The sequence below is a fragment of the Mauremys reevesii genome, linkage group 1 (genome assembly GCF_016161935.1).
Source record: "Mauremys reevesii isolate NIE-2019 linkage group 1, ASM1616193v1, whole genome shotgun sequence".
Taxonomy (NCBI): domain Eukaryota; kingdom Metazoa; phylum Chordata; order Testudines; family Geoemydidae; genus Mauremys; species Mauremys reevesii.
Genome location: NC_052623.1, coordinates 74,339,560 through 74,364,042, shown reverse-complemented (window position 1 = coordinate 74,364,042; position 24,483 = coordinate 74,339,560). Strand labels below are relative to the sequence as shown.

The 24,483-nt window shown below is 40.6% G+C and overlaps 1 protein-coding gene and 1 long non-coding RNA gene across 2 annotated transcripts; one reads left to right on the top strand and one right to left on the bottom strand.

Moving 5' to 3' along the window:
• Positions 1–419: 419 nt before the first annotated feature.
• LOC120397946 (zinc finger and SCAN domain-containing protein 29-like) lies at positions 420–1,879 on the bottom strand. Its single transcript, XM_039524712.1, has 2 exons — positions 1,550–1,879; positions 420–828 (listed from the first exon to the last, which is right to left on the bottom strand). Exons 1-2 carry the CDS (start codon positions 1,875–1,877, stop codon positions 776–778), a joined length of 381 nt encoding a protein of 126 aa, XP_039380646.1. The 5' UTR covers positions 1,878–1,879; the 3' UTR covers positions 420–775.
• A 262-nt stretch (positions 1,880–2,141) lies between these two features.
• LOC120400991 lies at positions 2,142–18,761 on the top strand. The gene is made up of 4 exons (XR_005596220.1): positions 2,142–2,255; positions 7,870–7,932; positions 16,530–16,603; positions 18,711–18,761. It is a non-coding gene; the product is annotated as an uncharacterized LOC120400991 (long non-coding RNA).
• Positions 18,762–24,483: the final 5,722 nt, after the last annotated feature.

The window sequence follows — 24,483 nt, the reverse complement described above, 5'->3', positions numbered from 1 at the left end:
AGCCACCAGTAAGGTCTAGTGCCCTGCACGGGAGTGAAGTGCAGTGGTTCCAAAATTAGTAGGAATCTGTGTTTGCTACGCTGACTTGCAGTGCCTGTTGCTTTCCTGGGCTAAGGTATCTTTTACTTTATGCAATAAGAAAGTATGTTTTCAAAGCCAAAAAATCCATTTATTGAAAAGAAAATTCATTTATTGAAAAGAAACACAACTGCTTGGGAAATGAAAGGGCAAGAGGGTGGGGAGGGGAACGGTACAAGCACAGATTTGCGTATGTCCTGTTATCATTCTCAGCCTTCCTGTCTGGAGTGCTGTGCAATGAGTGCTGCACTTCAGGATGGCTGTACTGCATGGTGATGGTGGTTGAGTGCAGTGGATAAGGGTCATAGTTTTCAGGGCTGGGTAATGAAGTTACAGGTGTTGGAGGCAGCTGGTGGGGATAAAAACCCGGATGTTGGGAAAAGTGGGTTGGAGGTGACATGGGGGCACAATGGAAAGAGTTTTGTGACAAGGACTGTGGGGAGGGGGCTTGGTAGTGCTCCATCTGCATGGCTACAAGTGCCTGGATAGAGTCCACTTGGAGCTCCATGATGCTTATCAGCCAATCCGTGCTTTGCTTCTGGAGCTCCGTGCTTTTGTGCCAGCGATCAGCATTCTGCTGACAGATCCTCCTTTCACTCTCTCTCCACTCCTGCACTTTTAGATTCTCATTAAGTGACTGCTGCATTATTTTGTGCAGCATGTCTTCCTTGCTTCTACTTGGCCTCTTCCTGAGTCTTTACAGTCTCTCGGCTGGTGATAACACAGACGACTGAGATCTCAAGGTTGCATCTGTAAAGGCAAAATGCAACACTTAACAGAGACAGCATTGTTCACACCAGACAGAGCAATGATTCCCCTATACTTAAGGAGGGCAAGCACAGTCTACACAAAAGTATAATTTGCCCATCCCAAAGCGAGCGCACATAACCCACGAGAGCTCCAAAATGCTGAGTAAGCACAGGGTCCAGGGGGAATGATTGTTTCATGGCTGTACTGTCCTCTGGGTTTCTGTGCCTTGGGGAGAGCCAACAGCTTCAGGGGACCCCTACATCTGTCCCCACATTTTCCACAGGAGTTCATCCTGGAAGATATCTCACTGCTGAGGGTGACCTGGGAAGCAAGGGAGGGTCTTCTACTACAATGCAGCTTCCGCCCTGGCCCATATGCAGCTTGCCTGTGTGCAGCAGTGGTCCCCGCTCCCCTCATGGCACAGTGGCATGGACATGTTAGCCTGACTGGGACAAGGACCACAGTGTCTCTCCCGAGAAACCTGCACAAGCACATTGCCCAAGTTCTGGATGAGTCCTTTGAAGAGATCACTGAAGCTGATTACCGTGATGTGAGAGAGCACATCAACGCCCTATTCTGCATCTAGGCATGCATGCAGCCCTAACCCTCCTCTCTCCAAGAGCCCTCACCAAATAACTTCCTTCCCAAAATAAAAGCCGCTTATCAGGAACTTCCTCTGGTGTTTGTCCTTCCCCAAGCACTGGCCGCTGCAACTGGCTACCTTCCTCCTGGCTTGAGAACAGTTCCTGGCTGCATGCATCTAGAGATTCCGGGGTGTCTTCCTCCACCTCAGCATACTTGCTCCTGCTTTGCTTCTCCTCCTCCTCCTCCTCCCTTGTTGAACTGGGCTCTGAAGTGTCCATGGTGGTACTCGGAGTGGAGGTGGGGTCGCCCCCAACTATTGCATCCAGCTCTTTGTAGAAATGGCAGGTCATGGGGGAAGCACTGGAGTCGTGGTTTGCCTCGCAGGCTTTGTGGTAGGCACTCCACAGCTCCTTCACTTTAACCCTACACTGCAGTGTGTTCTGGTCATGGCTCCTTTCCATCATGTCCCTTGATATCTGCCCAAAGATATCGTAATTCCTACAGCTGGAGCACAGCTGGGACTGGACAGCTTCCTCCCCCCAAACAATGATGAGGTCCAGCACCTCACCATTGCCCCATACTGGGCATCACCTGGAGCATGGAGGCATGGTCACCTGGAAAGATTCACTGAGAACACTCCATCCCTGCCTGAGCAAACAGGAAGTGGATTTTCAAAATTCCCAGAGAATTTAAAGGGTGGGTCTGACAGTTGGTCACCTGAGGTTCTACTCAGGTTGCCTTTATGCTTGATGTGGGCATGTGTCTACAGATAAGATTGTGATTCTCTGTTATAAACCTGATGTTGATCTTCTATTCTTCTGTATTGGCCAGAATTGACCCAAGTAATTTGACACTTCTTCTCTGTGATCTTCTTACAGATAAAAATATCCTGATGATATTGAGATGTAATTATACAAGATGTTAATAAGAAATGATGGTTTGAAAAGTCTCTTACTTCACTTTAGTAATATTATTTTACTGGATTTTGGAAAGTCCTATCTAAAAACTGGGTTGGCCTAGGGAGGTGCTCCTTGGAGCAGTTTTGGGACATTTGGGGGAAAAATATGTTTCTTGATTCATTTTTGTAAACCTCAAATACTCTAAAGCTTCACATGTACACATTAATAACTTGGGGCAGTCTGAGACAGGCATTCTATACACTGCAGAGCTCCCTGTGAAGTTAATAAAAACCCAAGGGAACACTTTAACTCCCAACAGTGTTAATAAGTATTTCCAGAAACTCCCTGAGGAGTTCATAAACACCTGAAGGTGCTTCCTGCTGACTTAATAAGCCTGCCAGCTGACTCTCTAAGGGTCACAGAGCACACCTGATGGCTCCCTACTCCAAATTGTAGTGACTCCATCCACACTATATTCCCCATAATAATGTACAAAACTGTATTAAAAAGTGAGGAAAATATCAAATTCTAGTTCACTAAAGTTGTACAATAAATAAAACACTAACATTTTGGGTAATTATTGTTTTAAACTGTCTCTGAACTACTGGAAAATGTGGAAAACTTTTTTAAGTATTGACATCAAACTTTGTTCTTCCTCTTCAACCACCAGTCCTCTCTGAGATTTCAAGTCTGGGCCCCACAGCTATACTAGAGAAAGCCCAACATTACCTGCAAGTGAGCTGTAACCCAGCCCAGCTGAAGATATGACATTCCCGTGTTAATGAAGGAGAGAAAATAAATTTACACTACCCCTGTGAGATGCTTAAGATCAGGTTGAAAAAATGATATTGTTTTCTTGCCAAATTTGTTCAAAATTTTGGATGAAACATTTTTTAAAAAAACAAAAATAATTGTTTCTTTCATTTTGAGGTGTAAATTTAATTTTTAATTCAATTTTGAAAAAAAATCTGCTTTTGGTTTCTGGATTTCTCCTCCTTTTTATTAATCCCTCCCCCTCCTCTTTTTCCCCCACAGTGAGCAAGGGAGAAAAAATAGGGGGAAAACCATATTGTCATTGGAAATTAAATTAGTGAAGGTAGAAGGTAGAAGATGAATAAAATGAGGAACTGGAGGGACAAAAATTAAAAAAACTATCAAATCATATTTTTTTTCATTTTCTAAAACCAAAATGAAATGAAAAATTCAATTTGAAACTAAAGATTTATTCTTCTTCTTCTTCTTCTTAATAATAATAATAATAATAATAATAATAATAATAATAATAATAATAAATGAAAAGCTTTTCAATAAACCCCTTCATTTTTTCACCAGGAATCTTTGCTGTGTAAAAATTTTCAACCAACTCTACTTCTCTTCCTTTGTTATCTCTCATTATTGGTCAGACACCACACATTACAGATTAAAAGTTTAAAATAAGTTTTCAGTGTCCATCATATGTAGAATAGAGGCCAGTGACAACTGTAACCCTATATTTCCTTGCAAGATGTTTAAAAATGTATGATAGTTCTGGACTGGCTCCTCTATACTTCAGCTAACCAGGAGAGTAGTTTTAGCTCCATTGGTTTATTGTAGTCCCAACTATCCACCAATGCCAATTTGATAAAGAGGGAGATTATGCTCCATTTCTAGCTTCGTTCTCAATGGTCTTTTACACTCTTTAGTTGAGGTCTCCTCCCAAAGGGGCTGAATTTATAGATCCCATCTCCCTTATGAAAAGGGCAACCCTTATTTTTATATATCTACTTGATAATCTCATTTTATGCTGGGCCAGAAGGGAATAAATGCAAACTCATTCAAGGCTCTTAGCAGCACTCATCTGTGAACAATAATTGATAAGTGTCTTCTAAATAATTTAAAATACATTTTCTAATTTAAAAATGCAGTAAGATTCGAAAGAGGATTAGACAATTATATAGATAATGAGAATAGCCACAGTTACATTAGGCAGGATAAAAAAAATAGAGATATAAAAGCTAATATTTTCAGGCACAAACTAATCACTAACTGATGAGCCTGAGGCAGAAACTTTTCCTATAGATTTCTTATTCCAAAACTGTCTATTATCAGATTTTTTTAACCTGCATCTGAAGTAGCTAGTATTGGATTAGACTAGATGGACAACGGATCTAATATGATGGTTGTTATGTTCTTGCATTTGTAATATGGTATATTGCCAGATAGTTTAAATATTGTATTTAATTTTCATGCTCTCTTTTTGTCATTTATTTATATTGTTTTTGGTTGTTCAGTAATTGAACAGTTAAAGTGAGCAACTACAACAATTGAAATGAATCTGTAAAGTAAAAATATTAATTATGAAAACATATATTCTGTACTAAACTAAAGACATAAATAATAGCATTATGTTTCTGTTGAAGAGAAGTTCTAAATTCACAATCAGTTTTTCATAATTTTTGTTATGAAAAGAGATTATTCTCCCAGGGAATATAATCCAAGACATTAGTTAGATATGAGTTATTAAATTTTTAAGACTTTCTTTTAGTATAATGTTATAGTTTCATAAGAAAGATTTTAATACTTAATATGTATATTTCTTCAATTGTGTTGAGTCAAAAGAGTATTTTCTCATACATTTTAGGTTTCCTTTGGAATAATAATTCATCAGTTAACAGAAATTGAAGGATTATGGCAGATGTCTAAGGAATAATCTATTTTCCTATTTTAATTATACTATAATGTTTGTCTTATTATTATACACAGGCTTGCTGCTTGCTATTTGATAGCCTACTGAGACTCAAAATGATTTTTAAGATTAGAGAATAATTCGAATTTCCAATCAACTTTTTTCACATTCCATTCCTTAGTAATCCCAATTTTGATCCCAGAAATAAACTGATAATGAATCTGATGAAATATATCTAACTGCAATTTAGTGGCATTGGAAAGAATTGGACTTGAGTACATATGAAGAATTTGAGGTGACATTTTCATTATCTGGTAGTTATTGTGTTTCCTCCAATCCAATCCAAACTGGAACAAAGTTATAAAAGTCTCATGTGAAGGATTCATTGGTACAACTGTGGCATATTTATGGCCTTAAATGTTTAGCAGTTTAAAAGAAACATTCAGGATTGTTAGCTCCACAACTGACCTTCATTTAATAGTTGGTGTTTTTTACAGTTCTGATGATGAATCCACATTCTCCTTTTTTCAGCTGACAGTTTTGTAGTAAATAGGACAAGATACTGTCCTTCAGGCACACTGGAGATGGGTGTTTATGAGCTACATCGTGGTTGAAGTCCCTAGGGGGAATTTCATCTGACTGCATGCCAGACTGGTAGCTCTAGCATTCTGAAGAAGTTGTAGATTCATTCTGCTGCACTGGATACTGCAGAAGATGGGAGTGAGCCCACAGTTCTAGTTCTTACCTGCTCCTCTGCCACTTCTTTCAAGTAGCTAGTTTATACATGGTGAGGCCATTAACCAAGGTCAGAGACTGTGTTCCCCAATGAACCATGGAATCATAGGCATGTAGGCCTGGAAAGGATCTCAAGAGGTCATCTAGCCCATTCACCAACACCGAAGCAGGACCAGATATAAATATACCATCCCTGAGAAGTGTATCTCTAACCTGTTTTAAAACCCTCCATTGATGTGGATTGTACACCCTTTCTTAGTAACCTGTTCCAATGATTAACTATCCTTAGAAAGTTCTTCCTAATATCTCTCCCATGCTCCCTGATTTAAATATCAATAAATGTCAATTTCCGCTATATGTGCACAATCCAGTGGAAAAAAAAATCTTTCCACTGATAATACTTTAAATGTACAGGTAGGCAAAGTAAGAAAAATGCTGCTTGAAAACTTATTATAATTTGATTTAAGGATATTTACTTTGTATAACTTGACGTGATGTTGACAATTTCTGTTTGAACAGTTATAAATCTTTAGCTTTTTAATCAATGTCTACTGTCATTAAATTGCTGTTGTCTGACTCCTTCCTTAATTTCCTGCAATTATAAAAAATTAAAGAAATAAAAATAAACTACAAATGTTTAAAAATAAACACCAATATTATCTTTCAAACTTATAAAACATTAAAAATAGAATTTTGCCAAGTCTAAGAACAATTGATCACCATCCTCTTCATAACAACCTTTTATATATTTGAATACTGGTATCATGTCTCCCTCTCAGCTTTCTCTTCTCTAAACTAAAAATGCCCAATTATTTCAACCTTTCCTCATAGGTAAAGTTTTCTAAATCACTTACCATTTTTGTTGCTCTTATCTGGACTGTCTCCATTTTTTTCACATCTTTCTTAAAATGCAGTGCCAAAACTCGTTATAGTATTCCAGCTGAGCCCTCATCAGTGCCAAGTAGAGTGGAACGGTTTCCTCCCATGTCTTGTGTATGACACTTGTGTTAATACATTTCAGAATGACATTTTCTTTTTGCCTCAGCATCACACTGTTGACTCACATTCACTATGTGATCCACTATAGCCCCCAGATCCTTTTCTGCAGTACTACTGCCTGGACAAGTATTTCCCATTTTGTATTTGTGTATTTGATTTTTCCTTTTTAAATGAAGTATTTTGAATTTGGCTTTATTGAATTTCATCGTATTGATTTCAAATCAATTCTCCAGATTTTCAAGATAATTTTGAATTGTAATCCTCTTCCCCAAAGTGCTGGAAACTTCTCATGGCTTGCTGTTATCCACAAGTTTACATTATTAGTCAGGGCTTCTGTTTTAAGTCCAGTCCCACAAATCCTTATTCACTGACACTGCATGAGTAAAGATGAGTCAAGTGAGTTTGAATGGCAGGATTGGGCTCTTGGGCCCAGATACACAAAAGAACTTAGACTTCTAAACCTTGTAGGCATCTAAACTCAATCAATGCCTAAGTTTTTGCAGTAAAAAATCCCTTGCCACCTAAGTTTCTCCCTTTGGGAGTATGCACTGCTGCTTTGCTGGATGCATCCATCTCTTGCCTAATCCCCTGTCTGACACACAAAGCAAGGGAAGAAAGGCACCCACTATGACCCACAAAGCAAGGGAAGAAAGGCATTTCCTTGCTTATGGGACCTGATCCAGTAGGTGTGCTCAGAGCACGCCTATTAGATTGGGTCCAATTAGAAAATCTTGTTGAAGGAGGAAGAGGTGATGATGATGATGATGATGATGATGATGTTGCTTTCCTTGCTCATTCTTACATCTTCTAGCCCAGTGCAACTGTGTAGGATGTGGGAGGCCTGGGCCTAACTCCCCATTCAGCTTCATCAATATAAGCAATAAGATAAAAAATAAATGTTCATGGGTGCAATCATTATAAAGGTAAAATAAGCCTAAGAACAATTACCAAAAAGAAAGAGGAGAAGAAAACAAACTAACAAACAAACAAACCTATTCTTGTTCTAGCCTTGGATGTAGATTGAACAACAATTCACAGCCATTCTGAATACCTGGGTTACGTGTAGCTTTACAGTCTCACGTATGTGTCACTGTTGATATAAGAGTTTAAAAGATGTTTTAATTTACACATCCATATGTCTTTTTGTTTCACGACCAGATTCCACCTTTTACTCAGACTGATGGTATCTTACTCATTCAAATCATTGAGGTTACTCAGGAGGTAAGTTCCAATTCAATGTCACAGAATCAGGCCCAAAATTATCTTTCAGATCTTACCAAGGGTGTTTAACTTCTCAAATTCACCCTAGTTAACATACAAAACCACTATGAACACTACTTGTCTAGCATTTCTTTCACAATGAGGCAGAGATAGTATATCCCAACAGTGGATCAACAAAGTAAAGCTAAGTTTCACATCACCATACATTTTAAAGATTAAAAGAGAGTCCGAAAGTGGAAACCATCCTTGATTTGAAAAACCCACATATGACAGTGTAGTTACATTTTCTTAAAAATAACCAAAGTAATAGTATAGATTTTGTTTTTGTTAGAAATAGTTGTGCTCAGCTTACTTAAAGAAGGGTGCCAGATAACATGGGCCTAAACTGTGACTTGGCTATACACTCACACTAGGGAGGAAGGGGGATTGCTAACATCTCAATAAGGGCTACAGCCCACATCCACAAAGGGACTTAGGCACCAGTGCCTCACCCCAACCCTGGCTGTCTTGTGTGGAATGAGGCATGCTCAGAGTATACCTATTGGATATGGCCCTGCAGGTGACATAGGCATTGCCTTACTTATCTTCACCTTTTCTGAGGATCACCGGGATGCTGGGGCTTAGCCGTGAGATAGGCATCTGGGTTCCTGCCTGAGACATGTCCAGAGGCAGAAAATTAAGCACTTAGGAAACTTTTACAACAGAACTTTAGGTGCCAACAGGGTTAGGCAGCACCTGAGCAGAGGTTTTATGGATTGCATTGGTACCTAAATCTGGGATATAGGTGTTGTAATGCCTAAGTCCCTTCGTGGAAGTTTGCCTAATTTCTTAGTCTCTTCCCCCATCCTGAAGCAAGTGAGCAGGAAATGGGCAAAGGTGGGACAGAGAATGGGTAGAGCCTTGGCTCTGTTCCTTTTATTCACAAACCAGTGCAGCTGAACCAGTACAGTGGTGTCAAAGTTTATGTTGGTGTAGCCCAGCAGAAAATTACTAGCTCCTCCTTCCTTCCTTCTTCCACTTATCAAGCCTACTCTCCTTCTCCCAACCCAGCCTAAGAGCAAGAAAGAAGTAGGGAAGGAACTGTAAGCCAGAGTTTCATCTAGTAGTCACATTGTCTCCCGGGGATACCCTTGAGGTAGTGCAGCTTACACAATACTGGGTGCTCAGAGCTGTGCATAGTCACAAACCTGTCTTTCAACAGTATCATTTAACTGTCTGGGAATATGACAAGAAAAAATCCCTCATAAAAGAGCACTTAGCACTCAATGTATATGCTGAATGATAAAAGTTGAAATAAGAGCAGGAACTCTCTCCAGTAATCATTAAAAAAAGTCCCTTTTCTAGTGGCTGACCGGTGGCAAAGGTTGTGATTTCATGGAGCTGGCCTGTCTAATAGCTGTGCTCTTATATCTGCTTCTGTGTCTCTGTTAATATTTTGCACTCCCAAAGTTAATATCAAAGACAGATTACACAGACTACTATTTTGCCTTGACCAAAATGTGACTTCTTTTTAAGAGTCCATTAATTCGCATCAGCAGCCAAACTGCTCATACTAGCAAAATATTTCTGCTCATTATTTTCTTGTGCCACATGAGATTGTTGATAAAGCTTGCATCAAGGCCACTAAAATCTATTTCATTTTTGACCTTTATATCCATCAGACTACTGTGATGTTCATCCTTTTATAAAATTTCTGTGGATATGTTATACATACATGATTCTGAAAAAAGACTTAAGAAATGAAGAATCTTTTTTTCAAACGGCATAGCTACTGCAATTACAATACAAATTACATAATATCAGATAGGTCAAGATCATAGCTACTCTATACCTCAATTTTTAATACTTCATACATAGTTTCAGTGAATGGGATTCTCTCCCATCTTGCTAAGATGTTAATATTTGCCATTTAATTGAAGTGTGCATTTTGCTGTCTAACAAAAAACAGCTGCCATGACAATAATAATGTGGTCTTAATCCAGAGCATTTCACACCCATCAGAAATAATGCTGTTGATAACAATGGTATTTAAAGTTAATACATTTCATTCTGGGATTTTGTTGTTGTTTATATTGAAAGAGAATAAGAAAGATGCACTGTGAGAGGGCATAGGGGTTAATTAGCCGTTTAAATATGTTATATAAAACAATTGCCAATATTTAGGGATTGTGACATTATTGAAGTTCATTTCTAAAGCTGATTAATTCAGGCTATGTGCAATTGTGTTTTGCTATTATGAGGCTATTACAGGACAAATATGGAAGGAAGAAGAAGAAATTATACAGGGAGAGGAGAAAATTAAACTGTAGCATCACAGTTCTTTTCTTTTGAGCTTTCTTTCCATAATTAAATACCTAAACTAAGTCCATGAAATAAAAATAAAATAAATTTAGTGAAACAATTAACATTCACATCATCAGCTAGCTGACAAAACAGTTTGTTTTCTTTTTAAAAGTATTTTAATGGCCAAAAACAGTCATTGTTGACTGGTTTAAATACCACAGAAATGTTTTCTTTTAATATAACTGAACTAGCATTTGAGCTCTGTATAAGTTCCTTGAATATTGCTAAATTATAATAGCTTGAATTTTAATGACACTGCATGATTAAAATTATGTGAACTGATCATGTTTTTGTGAAAATTAGATTATTTAGTTTAATTGCCTGTTCCTAGTAGAATGTTATGAGTTTAGATGGATTTCTCTCTAAGGCCAAAAACTAATAATTTATGTTGTATCAGATTTTTCAGTTACATATAATACATACAAGATAACATGCTATTTCTACAGAATGAGTGACTATATAGAATGTAACACAATATATTGTACTACTATACTATAGCCTTACTATTGTATTCTTCAGTATAACACTATCCATATCTGCCTTTCTGTCTGTCTTTTTACTCATAAAAGTCAAATAAATAAATATAGCAGGGATAAAAGAGCAATTTTTCTCTCTCCGGTCTTCCAAGCAGAGAAGTGTAATTTTGTGTGCAGGGTTTGATTAATTATTTAATTTAAAGAGCGGGAATTCTGGGTGAAGGTTTAATTTAAAAAAAGTCCATCATCTACATCAGGGGTTGGCAACCTCTCAGACGTGGCTTGCCAGGGTAAGCACCCTGGGGCTGGGCCAGTTTGTTACTTGCCGCGTCAGCAGGTTTGGCCGATTGCAGCTCCCACTGGCCACGGTTCGCCGTCCCAGGCCAATGGAGGCTGCGGGAAGCAGCGCGGACGAGGGATGTGCTGGCCACGGCATCCCGCCGCCCCCATTGGCCTGGGATGGCGAACCACGGCCAGTGGGAGCCGTGATCGGCCAAACCTGCCAATGCAGTAAATAAACAAACTGGCCCGGTCCGCAAGGGTGCTTACCCTGGTGAACCGTGTGCCAGAAGTTGTCAACCCCTGATCTACATCTTCATCTGTATCCCATCTGGCTTAGGCTTTATCTGTTCTCTTCAGACAAGGAGTTTCATAGCTTGAGTCCTACCACTTTGTTCCCAGTTGCTGATAATCAGAATTTGAGACTATCCAGTGGCTTTGAATCTTGTGCGGTGTAGTTGTTTTGTGGGATAATAGAGGGTAAAGTAGCCTGAGTTAGATAAGTCCCAGTTCATTAAGGGACTGATCAGAGCCCATTTAAGTCAATGGGATGAATATTATTTACTCCAATTGACAATGAGTTACCTATGGAGGTGGTGGAATCTCCATCTTTAGTGGTTTTAAGGCCCGGCTTGACAAAGCCCTGGCTGGGGTGATTTAGTTGGGGTTGGTCCTGCTTTGAGCAGGGGATTGGACTAGATGACCTCCTGAGGTCTTTTCCAACCCTAATCTTCTATGATTCTATGAATAGGGCCCCAATGCCCAGCTCCTCATGGGGATTTAGGAGTCTAACTCCTATTGAAATCAGTGGGACGATCTGGTTTTACATGCCTTGTACAAAGGATTAGGGGCAAAGTCCATTTACGTCATTTAAATAATCAAGCTTCAATGAAATTATGTGGTTTTACGCCAGCCAAGAATCTGGCCATAGGGCTTTGAATTCTGTTCAGATTTCAATAGGGAATCACCAAAGTTGCAAGTCAGATGTTGCTTATGAGGCATGGTGATGTGCACTCCATCTTCAGCCTTTTGTTCCAATTACACCTGACCCTGTTAGAGTGAGTCACCATAGTCAAGTCTGGAAGTTGCAAAATCATGGGCTGCCACGATTCTCTTTTGTGATAAATGAACAGGAGAAGTTGAAAGAAGGTGACCCTGGCATGTGTAAAGCTGGCCAGAAAAAGAGAATCCCTTTCCACAAAAAAATGTTCAAGTTTTTAAAAATAAGTTTTGTCCTGTAGTGGGATGAAACGACAAAAACATGAGATTTTTAAATCACTTTCTGCAAATAGTTTTAAAGAAAAATTCCAATTCAGGGGAACCAGACTGGAAGTTTTTGTTTTCCCAATGGCTGCTGCTCAGGTGATCTACTACTCCACTGCCCTCCGAGCTCCGTAAGCTGAAGAAGTGCTAGTGATTCCCCAAGCAGAGGGGAAAATCAGGAAACCCTCCTGTGTTTCAATGGAAGATTTGTTGAATCTGTAATAAAGCTGATGAAACATTTCCCTGTACTGAATTGACATTTTCCAACAAAAGTAAGTTTCATCAGAAATTTTCCAACCAGGTCTAGTCATGTGATTTAGGCATGTTTTGACATAAATATACATTGTGCTACCTATGGAAAGAAAACAGATCAAATACATTCAGATCCAAAGTAATGATTATTATAATCTATTTGAATAATGGTCATGGACCAGGCCCCATTGTACTAGGCAATGTACAAATGCAGGAAAAAGAGATGGTCCTTGCCCCAAGGAGCTTTCCATATGGATTTGAACCATATGATTTAAACATCTATAGCCAACACTCCCCTGAGAACTGTAATCATAGAATCATAGAATCTCAGGGTTGGAAGGGACCTCAGGAGGTCATCTAGTCCAACCCCCTGCTCAAAGCAGGACCAAACCCAACTAAATCATCCAAGCCAGGGCTTTGTCAAGCCTGACCTTAAAAACCTCTAAGGAAGGAGATTTCACCACCTCCCTAGGTAACCCTTTCCAGTTCTTCACCACCCTACTAGTGAAAAAGTTTTTCCTAATGTCCAACCTAAACCTCCCCCTGTGCAACTTGAAACCATTACTCCTTGTTCTGTCATCTTCTACCACTGAGAACAGTCTAGATCCATCCTCTTTGGAACCCCCTTTCAGGTAGTTGAAAGCAGCTATCAAATCCCCCCTCATTCTTCTCTTCTGCAGGCTAAACAATCCCAGTTCCCTCAGCCTCTCCTCATAAGTCATGTGCTCCAGCCCCCTAATCATTTTTGTTGCCCTCCGCTGGACTCTCTCCAATTTATCCACATCCTTCTTGTAATGTGGGGCCCAAAACTGGACACAGTACTCCAAATGAGGCCTCACCAGTGCTGAATAGAGGGGAATGATCACATCCCTCGATCTGCTGGAAATGCCCCTACTTATACAACCCAAAATGCCATTAGCCTTCTTGGCAACAAGGGCACACTGTTGACTCATATTCAGCTTTTCATCCACCGTAACCCCTAGGTCCTTTTCTGCAGAACTGCTGCCCAGCCATTCGGTCCCTAGTCTGTAACTGTGCATGGGATTCTTCCGTCCTAAGTGCAGGACTCTGCACTTGTCCTTGTTGAACCTCATCATATTTCTTTTGGCCCAATCCTCTAATTTGTCTAGGTCCCTCTGTATCCTATCCCTACCCTCCAGCATATCAACCACTCCTCCCAGTTTAGTGTCATCTGCAAACTTGCTAAGGGTGCAGTCCACACCATCCTCCAGATCGTTAATGAAGATATTGAACAAAACCGGCCCCAGCACCAACCCTTGGGGCACTCCACTTGATACCAGCTGCCAACTAGACATGGAACCATTGATCACTACCCGTTGAGCCCGACCATCTAGCCAGTTTTCTATCCACCTTACCGTCCATTCATCCAGCCCATACTTCTTTAACTTGCTGGCAAGAATACTGTGGGAGACTGTATCAAAAGCTTTGCTAAAGTCCAGTAATAGCACATCCACTGCTTTCCCCTCATCCACAGAGCCGGTTATCTCATCATAGAAGGCAATTAGGTTAGTCAGGCATGATTTGCCCTTGGTGAATCCATGCTGACTGTTCCTGATCACTTTCCCCTCCTTTAAATTGTTCAGAATTGATTCCTTGAGGACCTGTTCCATGATTTTTCCAGGGACTGAGGTGAGACTGAGTGGCCTGTAGTTCCCTGGATCTTCTTTCTTCCCTTTTTTAAAGATGGGCACTACATTAGCTTTTTTCTAGTCATCCGGGACCTCCCCCGATCGCCATGATTTTTCAAAGATAATGGCCAATGGCTCTGCAATCTCATCGGCCAACTCCTTTAGCACCCTCGGATGCAGTGCATCCGGCCCCATGGACTTGTGCTCATCCAGCTTTTCTATATAGTCCCAAACTAATTCTTTCTCCACAGAGAGTTGGTCACCTCCTCCCCATACCGTGCTGCAGAGTGCAGCTGTCTGGGAGCTGACCTTGTCCGTGAAGACAGAGGCAAAAAAAGCATTGAGTACACTAGCTTTCTCCACATCCTCTGTCACTAGGGTCCCTCCCTCATTCAGCAAGGGGCCCACACTTTCCTTGACTTTCTTCTTGTTGCTAACATACCTGAAAAAAACCCTTCTTGTTACTCCTAACATCTCCGGCTAGTTGCAACTCCAAGTGTGATTTGGCCTTCCTAATTTCACTCCTGCATGCCTGAGCAATACTTTTATACTCCTCCCTGGTTATTTGTCCAATCTTCCACATTTTGTAAGCTGTTTTTTTGTGTTTAAGATGAGCAAGGATTTCACTGTTAAGCCAAGCTGGTCGCCTGCCATATTTACTTTTCTTCCTACACATCGGGATGGTTTGTTCCTGCAACCTCAATAAGGATTCTTTAAAATATAGCCAGCTTTCCTCGACTCCTTTCCCTGTCATGTTATTCTCCCAGGGGACCTTGCCCATCAGTTCCTTGAGGGAGTCGAAGTCTGCTTTTCTGAAGTCCAGGATCTCTGTTCTACTGCTCTCCTTTCTTCCTTGTGTCAGGATCCTGAACTCGACCATCTCATGGTCACTGCCTCCCAGGTTCCCATCCACTATTGCTTCCTCTACTATTTCTTCTCTGTTTGTGAACAGCAGGTCAAGAAGAGCTTTTCCCCTAGTTGGTTCCTCCAGCACTTGCACCAGGAAATTGTCCCCTACACTTTCCAGAAACTTCCTGGATTGTCTGTGCATTGCTGTATTGCTCTCCCAGCAGATATCGTGGTGATTAAAGTCACCCATGAGAACCAGGGCCTGCGATCTAGCAACTTCTGTTAGTTGCTGGAAGAAAGCCTCGTCCACCTCGTCCACCTCATCCCCCATACTGCTCTCTTACATACAACACAACTCCCCCACCTTTCCTGCCCTGCCTATCCTTCCTGAACAGTTTATATCCATCCATGACAGTACTCCAATCATGTGAGCTATCCCACCAAGTCTCTGTTATTCCAATTACATCATAATTCCTTGACTGTGCCAGGACTTCTAGTTCTCCCTGCTTGTTCCCCAGGCTTCTTGCATTTGTGTATAGGCATGTAAGATAACTCCCTGATCGTCCTGCTGTCCTAGTATGGGGCAGGAGCCCTCCCCTCTTGCACTCACCTACTTGTGCTTTCTCCCGATATCCCACTTCCCCACTTACCTCGGGGCTTTGGTCTCCTTCCCCCGGTGAACCTAGTTTAAAGCCCTCCTTTAATGTAATGATAAGTAGCATAATTCAATATTTTATGCTAATACTTATTGTGATAAAAACACACTGTAATTGTAATTATAGAATTATAGTATTTCATAAATACTTGTGGCTTAACCCACATGTTGCCTAATAAAGAGTGACCCAAAATGGCAGCTTAATGAACCTTCAAAGCTAGAACTCTCAGAAATGTTGCTGAACAATGAAGGGAATTAAACAGTTATTTCAGATGGCTACAAATATAAAAGAGAATACTGATAAATATGTGCACTTGTGGTATACATGGTGTAAGGATCAGCATTGAAAGTTTGTAAAAAATTCGCCATTTAGAATGAGGTTGAAAGAAATTATCTGGGCATATTTTTACAGAAACTTGATGAACTCTATACCACAAAAAATAATATAACATAGGAAAGGTGATAGTTCTTCATTTGTAGACAACAGGCAGATGAAAGAATAGATCGATATGTAAGGGGCATATGGGACAGATATGACTTGAATGATTAATAACTATTGATTCCTTCTGGCCATCATACAATTAGAAAAGCTATCTACCTCTGTTTATCCCCAAATAGGATCCACCAAAGAAGTAAAGACAATTTAAAACATGTTTTGAAAAGGTTCACATTATGTAAGATACTTTGTCTCAGGTCCACAGATCAGCCATGGTCAGGAGTTCCTATTCCCCAATTGAAACTAATCTAACTAAATGAGATTATAATTAGTCACCTAGGCAAGAATCTCTCCGTATATACGCATATTCTATATAACATCTTTCTCCTTCCCAGCCTAGCTGAAAAGAACTCCAAGTTGCCAAGCAAGGGTCACATGCTGCTTTTCTATTCAGAGTTTTCATCCCAAGGTATAAACTATACATTGTGTTCTTTGTAAATCAAATATACTGTGAAAAATCTTTCACTTCAAATTAGAATCTGAACATTTGTTTGCATTGTGAGTCAGGTCTACATCCTTCCATACATGGGAAATATCTCTTGTTCTATTGTAAGTCCTAAATAAGATTAAATGATTAGGTACAATCAAAAAATGTATGGAGTATTTCCTCCAAATTGAGAAGATTATAAGGATTTTATTGGTTTTCATTGTAAATAATTATTGCACTCTAGAAGTAACAGGAATTGTCTGGTACAAGAAAAAGAAACGTTAAAAAATATAAACCAGGCTATAGTTTTGGGATATTAAGAAATTGCTTGGGGTGGGGTGGGGATCCCAATTGATAGTAGGGGCAAATAATCAGGGAAATGTACAGCTGGAAGGGCCTTGAGAAGTCAACAAATTAAGCTACCGCTCTCCCCCGCGCACCTCTCCTGCCACCCCAAAGCAGGACCAAGTAATCACAGGCCATTCCTGATAGGTGTTTATCTAATCTGTTCTGAGAAGCCTCCAATGACGGGGATTCCACAACTTCCTTGAAAGCCTATTCCAGTGTTTAAATATCCTTAGGGTTAGAAAGTTGTTTCTAATATGTAACCTAAATCTTGCTGCAGATTGAGCTGTTTACATCTTATCCTACCTTCACTGGACATGGAGAACAATTGATCACCATCCTCTTTATAAAAAGCCTTAACATATTTGAAGTTTTGTCACATCCGCCCTCAGTATTCTTTTCTCAACACTAAACATGTCCAAATTTGTTAACCTTTAGTTGTATGTCAAGTTTATCAAATCTTTTGTCATTCTTTTTGGTATACTCTGAACCAGGGATCGGCAATCTTTGGTATGTGACCCATCAGGGAAATCCGCTGGCGGGCCGGGGCAGTTTGTTTACCTGCATCATCCTGAGGTTCGGCTGATCGCAGCTCCCACTGGCCGCGGTTCTCTGTTCCAGGCCAAGGGGGGCTGCAGGAAGCCCCCCTTGGCCTGGAACGATGAATCACGGGCAGTGGGAGCTGCAATCGGCCAAACCTGCTGACGCTGCAGGTAAACAAACTGTCCTGTCCCGCCAGCAGATTTTCTTGACGGGTCACATGCCAAAGGTTGCCGATCCCTGCTCTGGACTATCTCCAAGTTGTCTACATCTTTCTTTAAATGGGGTTCCCAGAACTGGAAACTATATTCCAGCTCAGGCCTCTCCAGTGCCTGAGAGATTCCATGCCTTACATGTAACATTCCTGTTAATAAACCCCGAAATGATATTAGCCTCTTTTGCAACTGCATTATATTGTTGACTCATAGACAACTTGTAATCCACTAAAACCCCCAGAACATTTTCAGTGGTACTACCATCTACCCACTTATTTCCCATTTTGTATTTGTGCGAGGAGAGATATTATCTTCCTAAGTGTAGTACTTTGCACTTTTCTTTATTGAATTTCTTCCTGTTGATTTCAGACCAAATGTCTAATTTGTCAATGTCACTTTTAATTTAATCATGTTTTCCAAAGTGCTTGCAACCTTCCGAGCATGGTGTCATCTGCACATTTTATAATCACACTCTCCACTTCATTAACCAAGTCATTAATGAAAATATTGACTTGTACCGGACCCAGGAGAAACCTCTGCAGGAGCCCACTAGATTTGCCTTCCCAGTGTTACAAAGCACAAAGCATTGCTAATTACACTTTGAGTATGGTCTTTTAACCAGCTGTGCACCTATTTTACGGTAATTTCATCTAGAACACATTTTCCTAGTTTGCTTATGAGAATGTCATGTGGGACTATATCAAAAGTCTTACTAAAATGAAGATATTTCACATCTACTTCTTCCCCCCAGCCACTAGGCCAGTAACCCTTTCAAAGAAAGAAATTAGGTTGGTTTGGCATAATTTGTTCTTGACAAATGCACACTAGCTATTACTTACAACCCTATTATTCTCTAGATGGTGCAAATTAATTTGTAATAATTTGTTTCAGTATCTTTCCAGGTATTAAGTTTAGGATAACTGATCTATAATTCTTTGGTCCTCTTTATTCTCCTTTTTAAAATAGGTACTATGTTTGCTCTTCTTCAGCCCTCTAGGACCTCACCCATCCGCCCTGAGTTCTCAAAGATAACTGCCAACATTTCCAAGATTCATTCATTTCAAGATTGCTAAATAAGCAAACTTCAGAAGCCTCTGATAAGAAAATGATTGAAGAAATTTCATATATATACCATTGCCATTTAGTAGATACCAATGGAAGCATCAAAAAAACTCAAATAACTAAAACCTAAGTACTCATCTTGCATGTGTCTAATGGGAATAAGAGATTGCCCTATCCTACAAGTCATGAAACAAGGGCATATAATCTTAAATCACCATATCCTTAGGAGAATTGACTGAACCCAACAAGAAGCTGCTAAATCTTAATCTGACAGATGCCTGGACCAGTAAGATGGAAAGACCTCTCTGCTATCCCAGGGTTAGGTGGAAAAGAAGAATTGATGAGATTTTAATTCAGAGATTGCATTTCCTCGTCTTTGCTTTAATATAAATAACAGCAGATTAATTTGCTGAGTCTACATTTGCTAGTGAGATCTCGAGTAACTATATTTTAGATTTTAACTCCTTCATTAGTCCAAGCAAATTGGCCAAAGAGAAATTGGAAAAAAAATGTTTTAAAATATAACTGTTAATAGTCTAAACTTGTCCCTTTTGGATGAATCTAGTCAAAGAGACGTAACCACACGCTTCAAAGTGCCACTAAAACAAGTGCATCTTTGGAAGAGTGATAAATGTGTCCGCTACTAAAAATTTGAGAATTGTTGATCATAGGTAAATGTAATAAGAAACCTTGGTAATTTGCATTGTTCCTTGGTATAACTGCTGAGCCTCAACTGTAGTCTGTGATAATTGCTTGCAAGACTATACTGTGTGTGTAGTACCCACAATTTGTTGTGTCTACATTTGAGTGCTGAATTGTTGATTCTATATTAATGTGGTCTGGGTAAATTAATAAATTGTTGGTTAAGAATAAGCAAGTGCCCAGATTTGAAAAATACCGTTCAAGTTACAAGTAGACCTATCAAGAATCCAGCATTAACCTAGTAAGCTAACACTCCCTGGACTCAATACAAAGGGATTGTCCTGTTGGAGTCTATTATATATTGGCAAACATAGTCTGATAGATTTCATCTGTAAAATTTAATTGGCACACTGGCAAATTCATAAACTGATCCACTTTCGCACTTACAAATGTATAGCACAATTTCATGTAAAAGATGAACATACACAATGATCCTCTGATGGAAGGTGTTGTTTGTGGCATGAATGACTGCTCTTTGGAGGAGGGTTTGCTAGAGGTCTGATTGTGCCACCCTTCCTTAGTGTTGATTTGACTGGAATTACTCCTCAGAGTCATTGTTCACCAACATGTGTTAGAGTCCCTGTGTACTAGACTAAGGCCATGTCTACATTACCAGTTCTGTTGGCAAAACTTATGTCGCCTGGGATCGTGAAGAAAACATCCCCCTGAGCGACGTAAATGTAGCCAGCATAACTGGTAGTGTGCACAGTGCTATCGGCATGAGAGCTTCTCCCACCGACATAGCTACCACCACTCATGGGGGGTGGTTTAATTATGCTGACAGGAGAGCTCTCTCCTGTTGGCATAGAGCTATTACATGAGAGATCTTACAGTGGCTTAGCTGCATTGGTACAGCTATGCTGCTGTAGTCTCTAGGGTAGACATGGCCTAAGGCTGACAGAGCTTGTGGAACAGTGAAAAAAAATCCATGAACAAATGCCAAACAACACCAAAACTGTTAGTTACAAGTTATCCAATCAGTTCTGAAATCACCAGATATCTGCTAAGCTGAAGAACGTATTACATCACAAACAAATACCAGGAAGAAAATAAAGAAGTGACTGGAGTGGATGTTGTTTAGCAAAAATAGTTCATAGGAATAGTGTTTTCAAGAGTGACTGTGAGCAGTAAACTAAGGCTAAAGCGAGGCTGTGGAGATGTAGTACACCTGCACATTTGTGTAATCTAGTAAGTGTTATGGGATCATTTTACAAAAACAAAACAAAACAACATAAAACAAGCAATGTGCCTTTAATCACAGAATCTGATGATGTAACTGCAGTATTAGATAAACTGTTAATTGGAATGGAGTTCTGTGGTTATAACCAAGGAGAAATAAAGCACTCCTGAGGGAATTCTGTGCCAAAAAAATTAAAAAATGTGTGCATAATATTTCAAAATTCTGCAAAATTCTGCAAAATTTCATAGTGATATTATAGTAATTGTTGTTTCAGTAATGTTATAGGTTGTAATTTCATGTATATAGTTATGATTGCTTAAAACAGGCCCAGGCAAAACTCTCCAAGAGCAGAAGGGCAGTTCACATCTCATCAGGGCATATATGGAACAAACACAGCCCACCCTCACAGGAACAAAGGACACTGATCTAGGCAGCAACAAAGGATCTGTTGGACTCTGGAGTGTGTCACCCTCTTTCCTTTGGTCAGTTTGGGACTCTGGTGAGGTAATGCTCACCTGACTTTGAAAAGGGGGGGCAAATCCAAGAGGGAAGAAAGAACATGATAAAAGGGAGAGACGTTTGCTATGCTCTTCCTCTCTCTTCCTCCTCCATCTACAGACATCACCACAAAAAGACTAATGAGCTGATCAAAGGGGAGAGCTTGGCTGAAGGGCAACCAGCCAACCTGTGGTAAGAAGCATCTAAGTTTGTAAGGGCACTGAAAGTGTTAACATCAGCTTAAAATGTGTTTTGCTTTTATTTCATTTGACCAAATACGACTTGCTGTGCTTTGACTTATAATCACTTAAATTCTATCTTTGAAGTTAATAATTTCTTTGTTTATTTTACCTGAAGCAATGTGTTTGGTTTGAAGAACGTCAGAGACTCCCCTTGGAATAACAATCCTGGTTCATATCAATTGCTTTGTTAAATCGACAAGCTCATATAAGCTTTCAGCATTCAGCGGGCATAACTGGACACTGCGAGATGGAGGTCCCTATGGTTGTGTCTGGGAGTGGAGATATTGGCTAGTGTCATTCGGTTTCACAATCCAAGCAGCTAACATGCCAGAGTCTATGCATGGACAGCCCAGGACTGGGGGGTCTCACAGCAAAGCAGAGTAAGGCTGGCTCCCAGAGTCAAAGATTGGAGTGACCTAGCAGATCTCAAGTCCAGACAACACCAGAGGGGAACATCACAATCACCCTGAATCCCCACCTCCCCCGATACAGGGTCTCAGCAGTGAGGCTGTACCTGACCTTGACACAATGCAAGGGATGGGCCTGCCACAGAAACAGCCTGGGCCCCTGCCACTTTGTGCCACTTTGTGGGTGGGCAGGCTCAGCCCAGCAGGATTCAAGTGTGGAGGGGTTTAGTGTGGGGGGATCCAGGTGAGAGCAATCTCTCAGTGTAGGCATCTCAGTGGGAGATCTGGATGCATGGGGGCTCTTTAGGGGTTTCCGGGTACAGGTGCAGCTGGTTTGGGATCAGTGGGGTGGGGGTTTAGAGGTGGGGTCTTCATTGGGGGGTCCAGATTTAGAGGGTAGGGCTTGTCAGAGTGAGGGATTGATGGCCCTGCTTAATGGGGGAGCTCCAGCTGCTGCTGAGGGGATGCCACATGCTGGGCTCCCACTTCACCCCATGATTCTCCTATTCCTTTTCTTCTTCATCCTCCTCCCCTCACTCCCACATTCCCCTGCCCTATTCCACTTCACTTCTTCCCCACTGCCTCATCCCCAACCCCCTCACCCCCTTCTCTCATTCCCCCACTCCCTCTTACCTATCCCCGCCACGGGCACTCACTGTTGCAGAGAACAGAAAACAGGAAGGCTCCCAGCACACAGAAGGGGAGAACAACTGGAACTAGGACTCAGGAGGTGGCATTCGGCTGGGCAGATCTGCTCTTGCAGAAGCTCTGCGCTTGCGGAAAGAGGGGAGAAGCAGTGACATGTAAGTCCATGTGCACCAACATGCCTCACCACTTTGGAGGGGGGCAACCCCCCAAAAAACTGTGCTCATGGTCACCCCCCACAACTCCTGCCCCGCAGGGAAACACAGGAAATCTGGAGCAGGGGGCATTTTCTGCAGGCATGCAATCCCACAGAATCCCCCCTGGAGTAAGGTATACGTAAAGAATCCAATAGTGTGTAACTAAAGGAAGATTCTGTAACATTTAAATATGATATAGGAGCTGAAGAAAAGGTATTAATAGAAAATGTAGACAACTGGGAATAGAAAACCAAAGTTAAATTAATGTCAACATACGGTGGAAAGAAATTACAAGTAATTGGATTATCAAAGTACTGGAATCTCAGCCTCTTTTAGCAGCTAAACTTTGAAGCATTATGTTTGATCAAAGCCAAGATTTTCAAAAGTCACTAATGATTTTTGGTGCCTCAGTTTTTCCGTTTCCAATGTGAGACACTTTGAAATATCCTGATTATCAGGGGATGGGTGTTTTTCACTGTTTCAACCAGTGTTGCATAAGAAGGTTCCCAGTGCAGTGGCATAAATTTGTGCTACAACCTAAGTTTAGGATCTTTTTTCTCCCTGGGTGGTGAAGGTCAATGGAAGAATACTGAGTGCTTGGCTAAAGAAGGATAAGGTGTTCATTGTTTTGAAGGATGCTTTTCGGCCTCTGCTCAGAAAGTGATCTCTTCCCACTGACAATCCACACAGATATTGTTCGGTCGCTAATCTTCTATTTCTGGTTCAGATTATGGATAAAGTAGTAATGAAGGCTCTCTAATGGTCAGTTGCACAAGGTCAATTGCCACCTCTCTTATTCTATGGGTATGTGAGGTCACTAGGGAAGATAGCAAGGAAATATTGGGTGAAGTGCTTTCAGTATGTCAATAGCATACTGAAAGCAGATTTGTATAATCATCTGTTAGGGTTTCTTCACCACTCTGAACTTTAGGGTACAGATTTGAGGACCTGCATGAAGACCCCCTAAGCTTATTTTTACCAGCTTAGGTTAAAAACTCCCCAAGGCACAATTTTTTTATATACCTTGGATTAAGTAACACTGCCACCACCAAGTGATTTAAACAAACATTTATGGAGGGTCACTTGGAGCCCTACCTTCCCCAAATATCCCCCCAAGCCCTTACATTCCTTTTCCTGGGCAGGCTTGAGAATGATCCCTTCACCAATTGGTACAGGTGAACACAGACCCAAAGTCTTGGATCTTAAAACAATGACAAATTAATCAGATTCTTAATAGATGAATTTTAATTAAAGAAAATGTAAAGGAATCACCTTTGTAAAATAGGGATGGTAAGTACTTTACAGAATAACAAAAGACTTAAGAACATAGAGGATCTCCCCGCTAGGCAAAACCTTAAAGTACAAAACCAGGAATAAACCTCCCTCCTCCTACTAAGGAAATTACAAGCCAAAATAAAAGTAAGCGAACGCATTCCTTCGCTAGTACTTATTAACACTAATGGAGTTGGATTGCTTGCTTTCTTGATCTGTCTCCGGAAAGCACACAGAACAGACAGACAAAGCCTTCTCCCTCCTTACCCCTCCTCCCGATTTGAACATATTTTATCCCCTTATTGGTTCTTTTGGTCAGGTGTCAGCTAGGTTACCTGAACTTCTTAACCCTTTACAGGTAAAAGAGGAATTAACCCTTTACAGGCTAAAGAGGGATTTGATGCTACCCGTAGCTGTATGTTTATGACATGCAGCCCAAATTATAGACAGTGCTGGACAGCCTGCTTCACACTGGCTCTGATTTATTTATTTATTTATTTTGGACCTTTAGGAGAAAACAGAATTAATAAGACACATGTACCTTTAGATATACTACT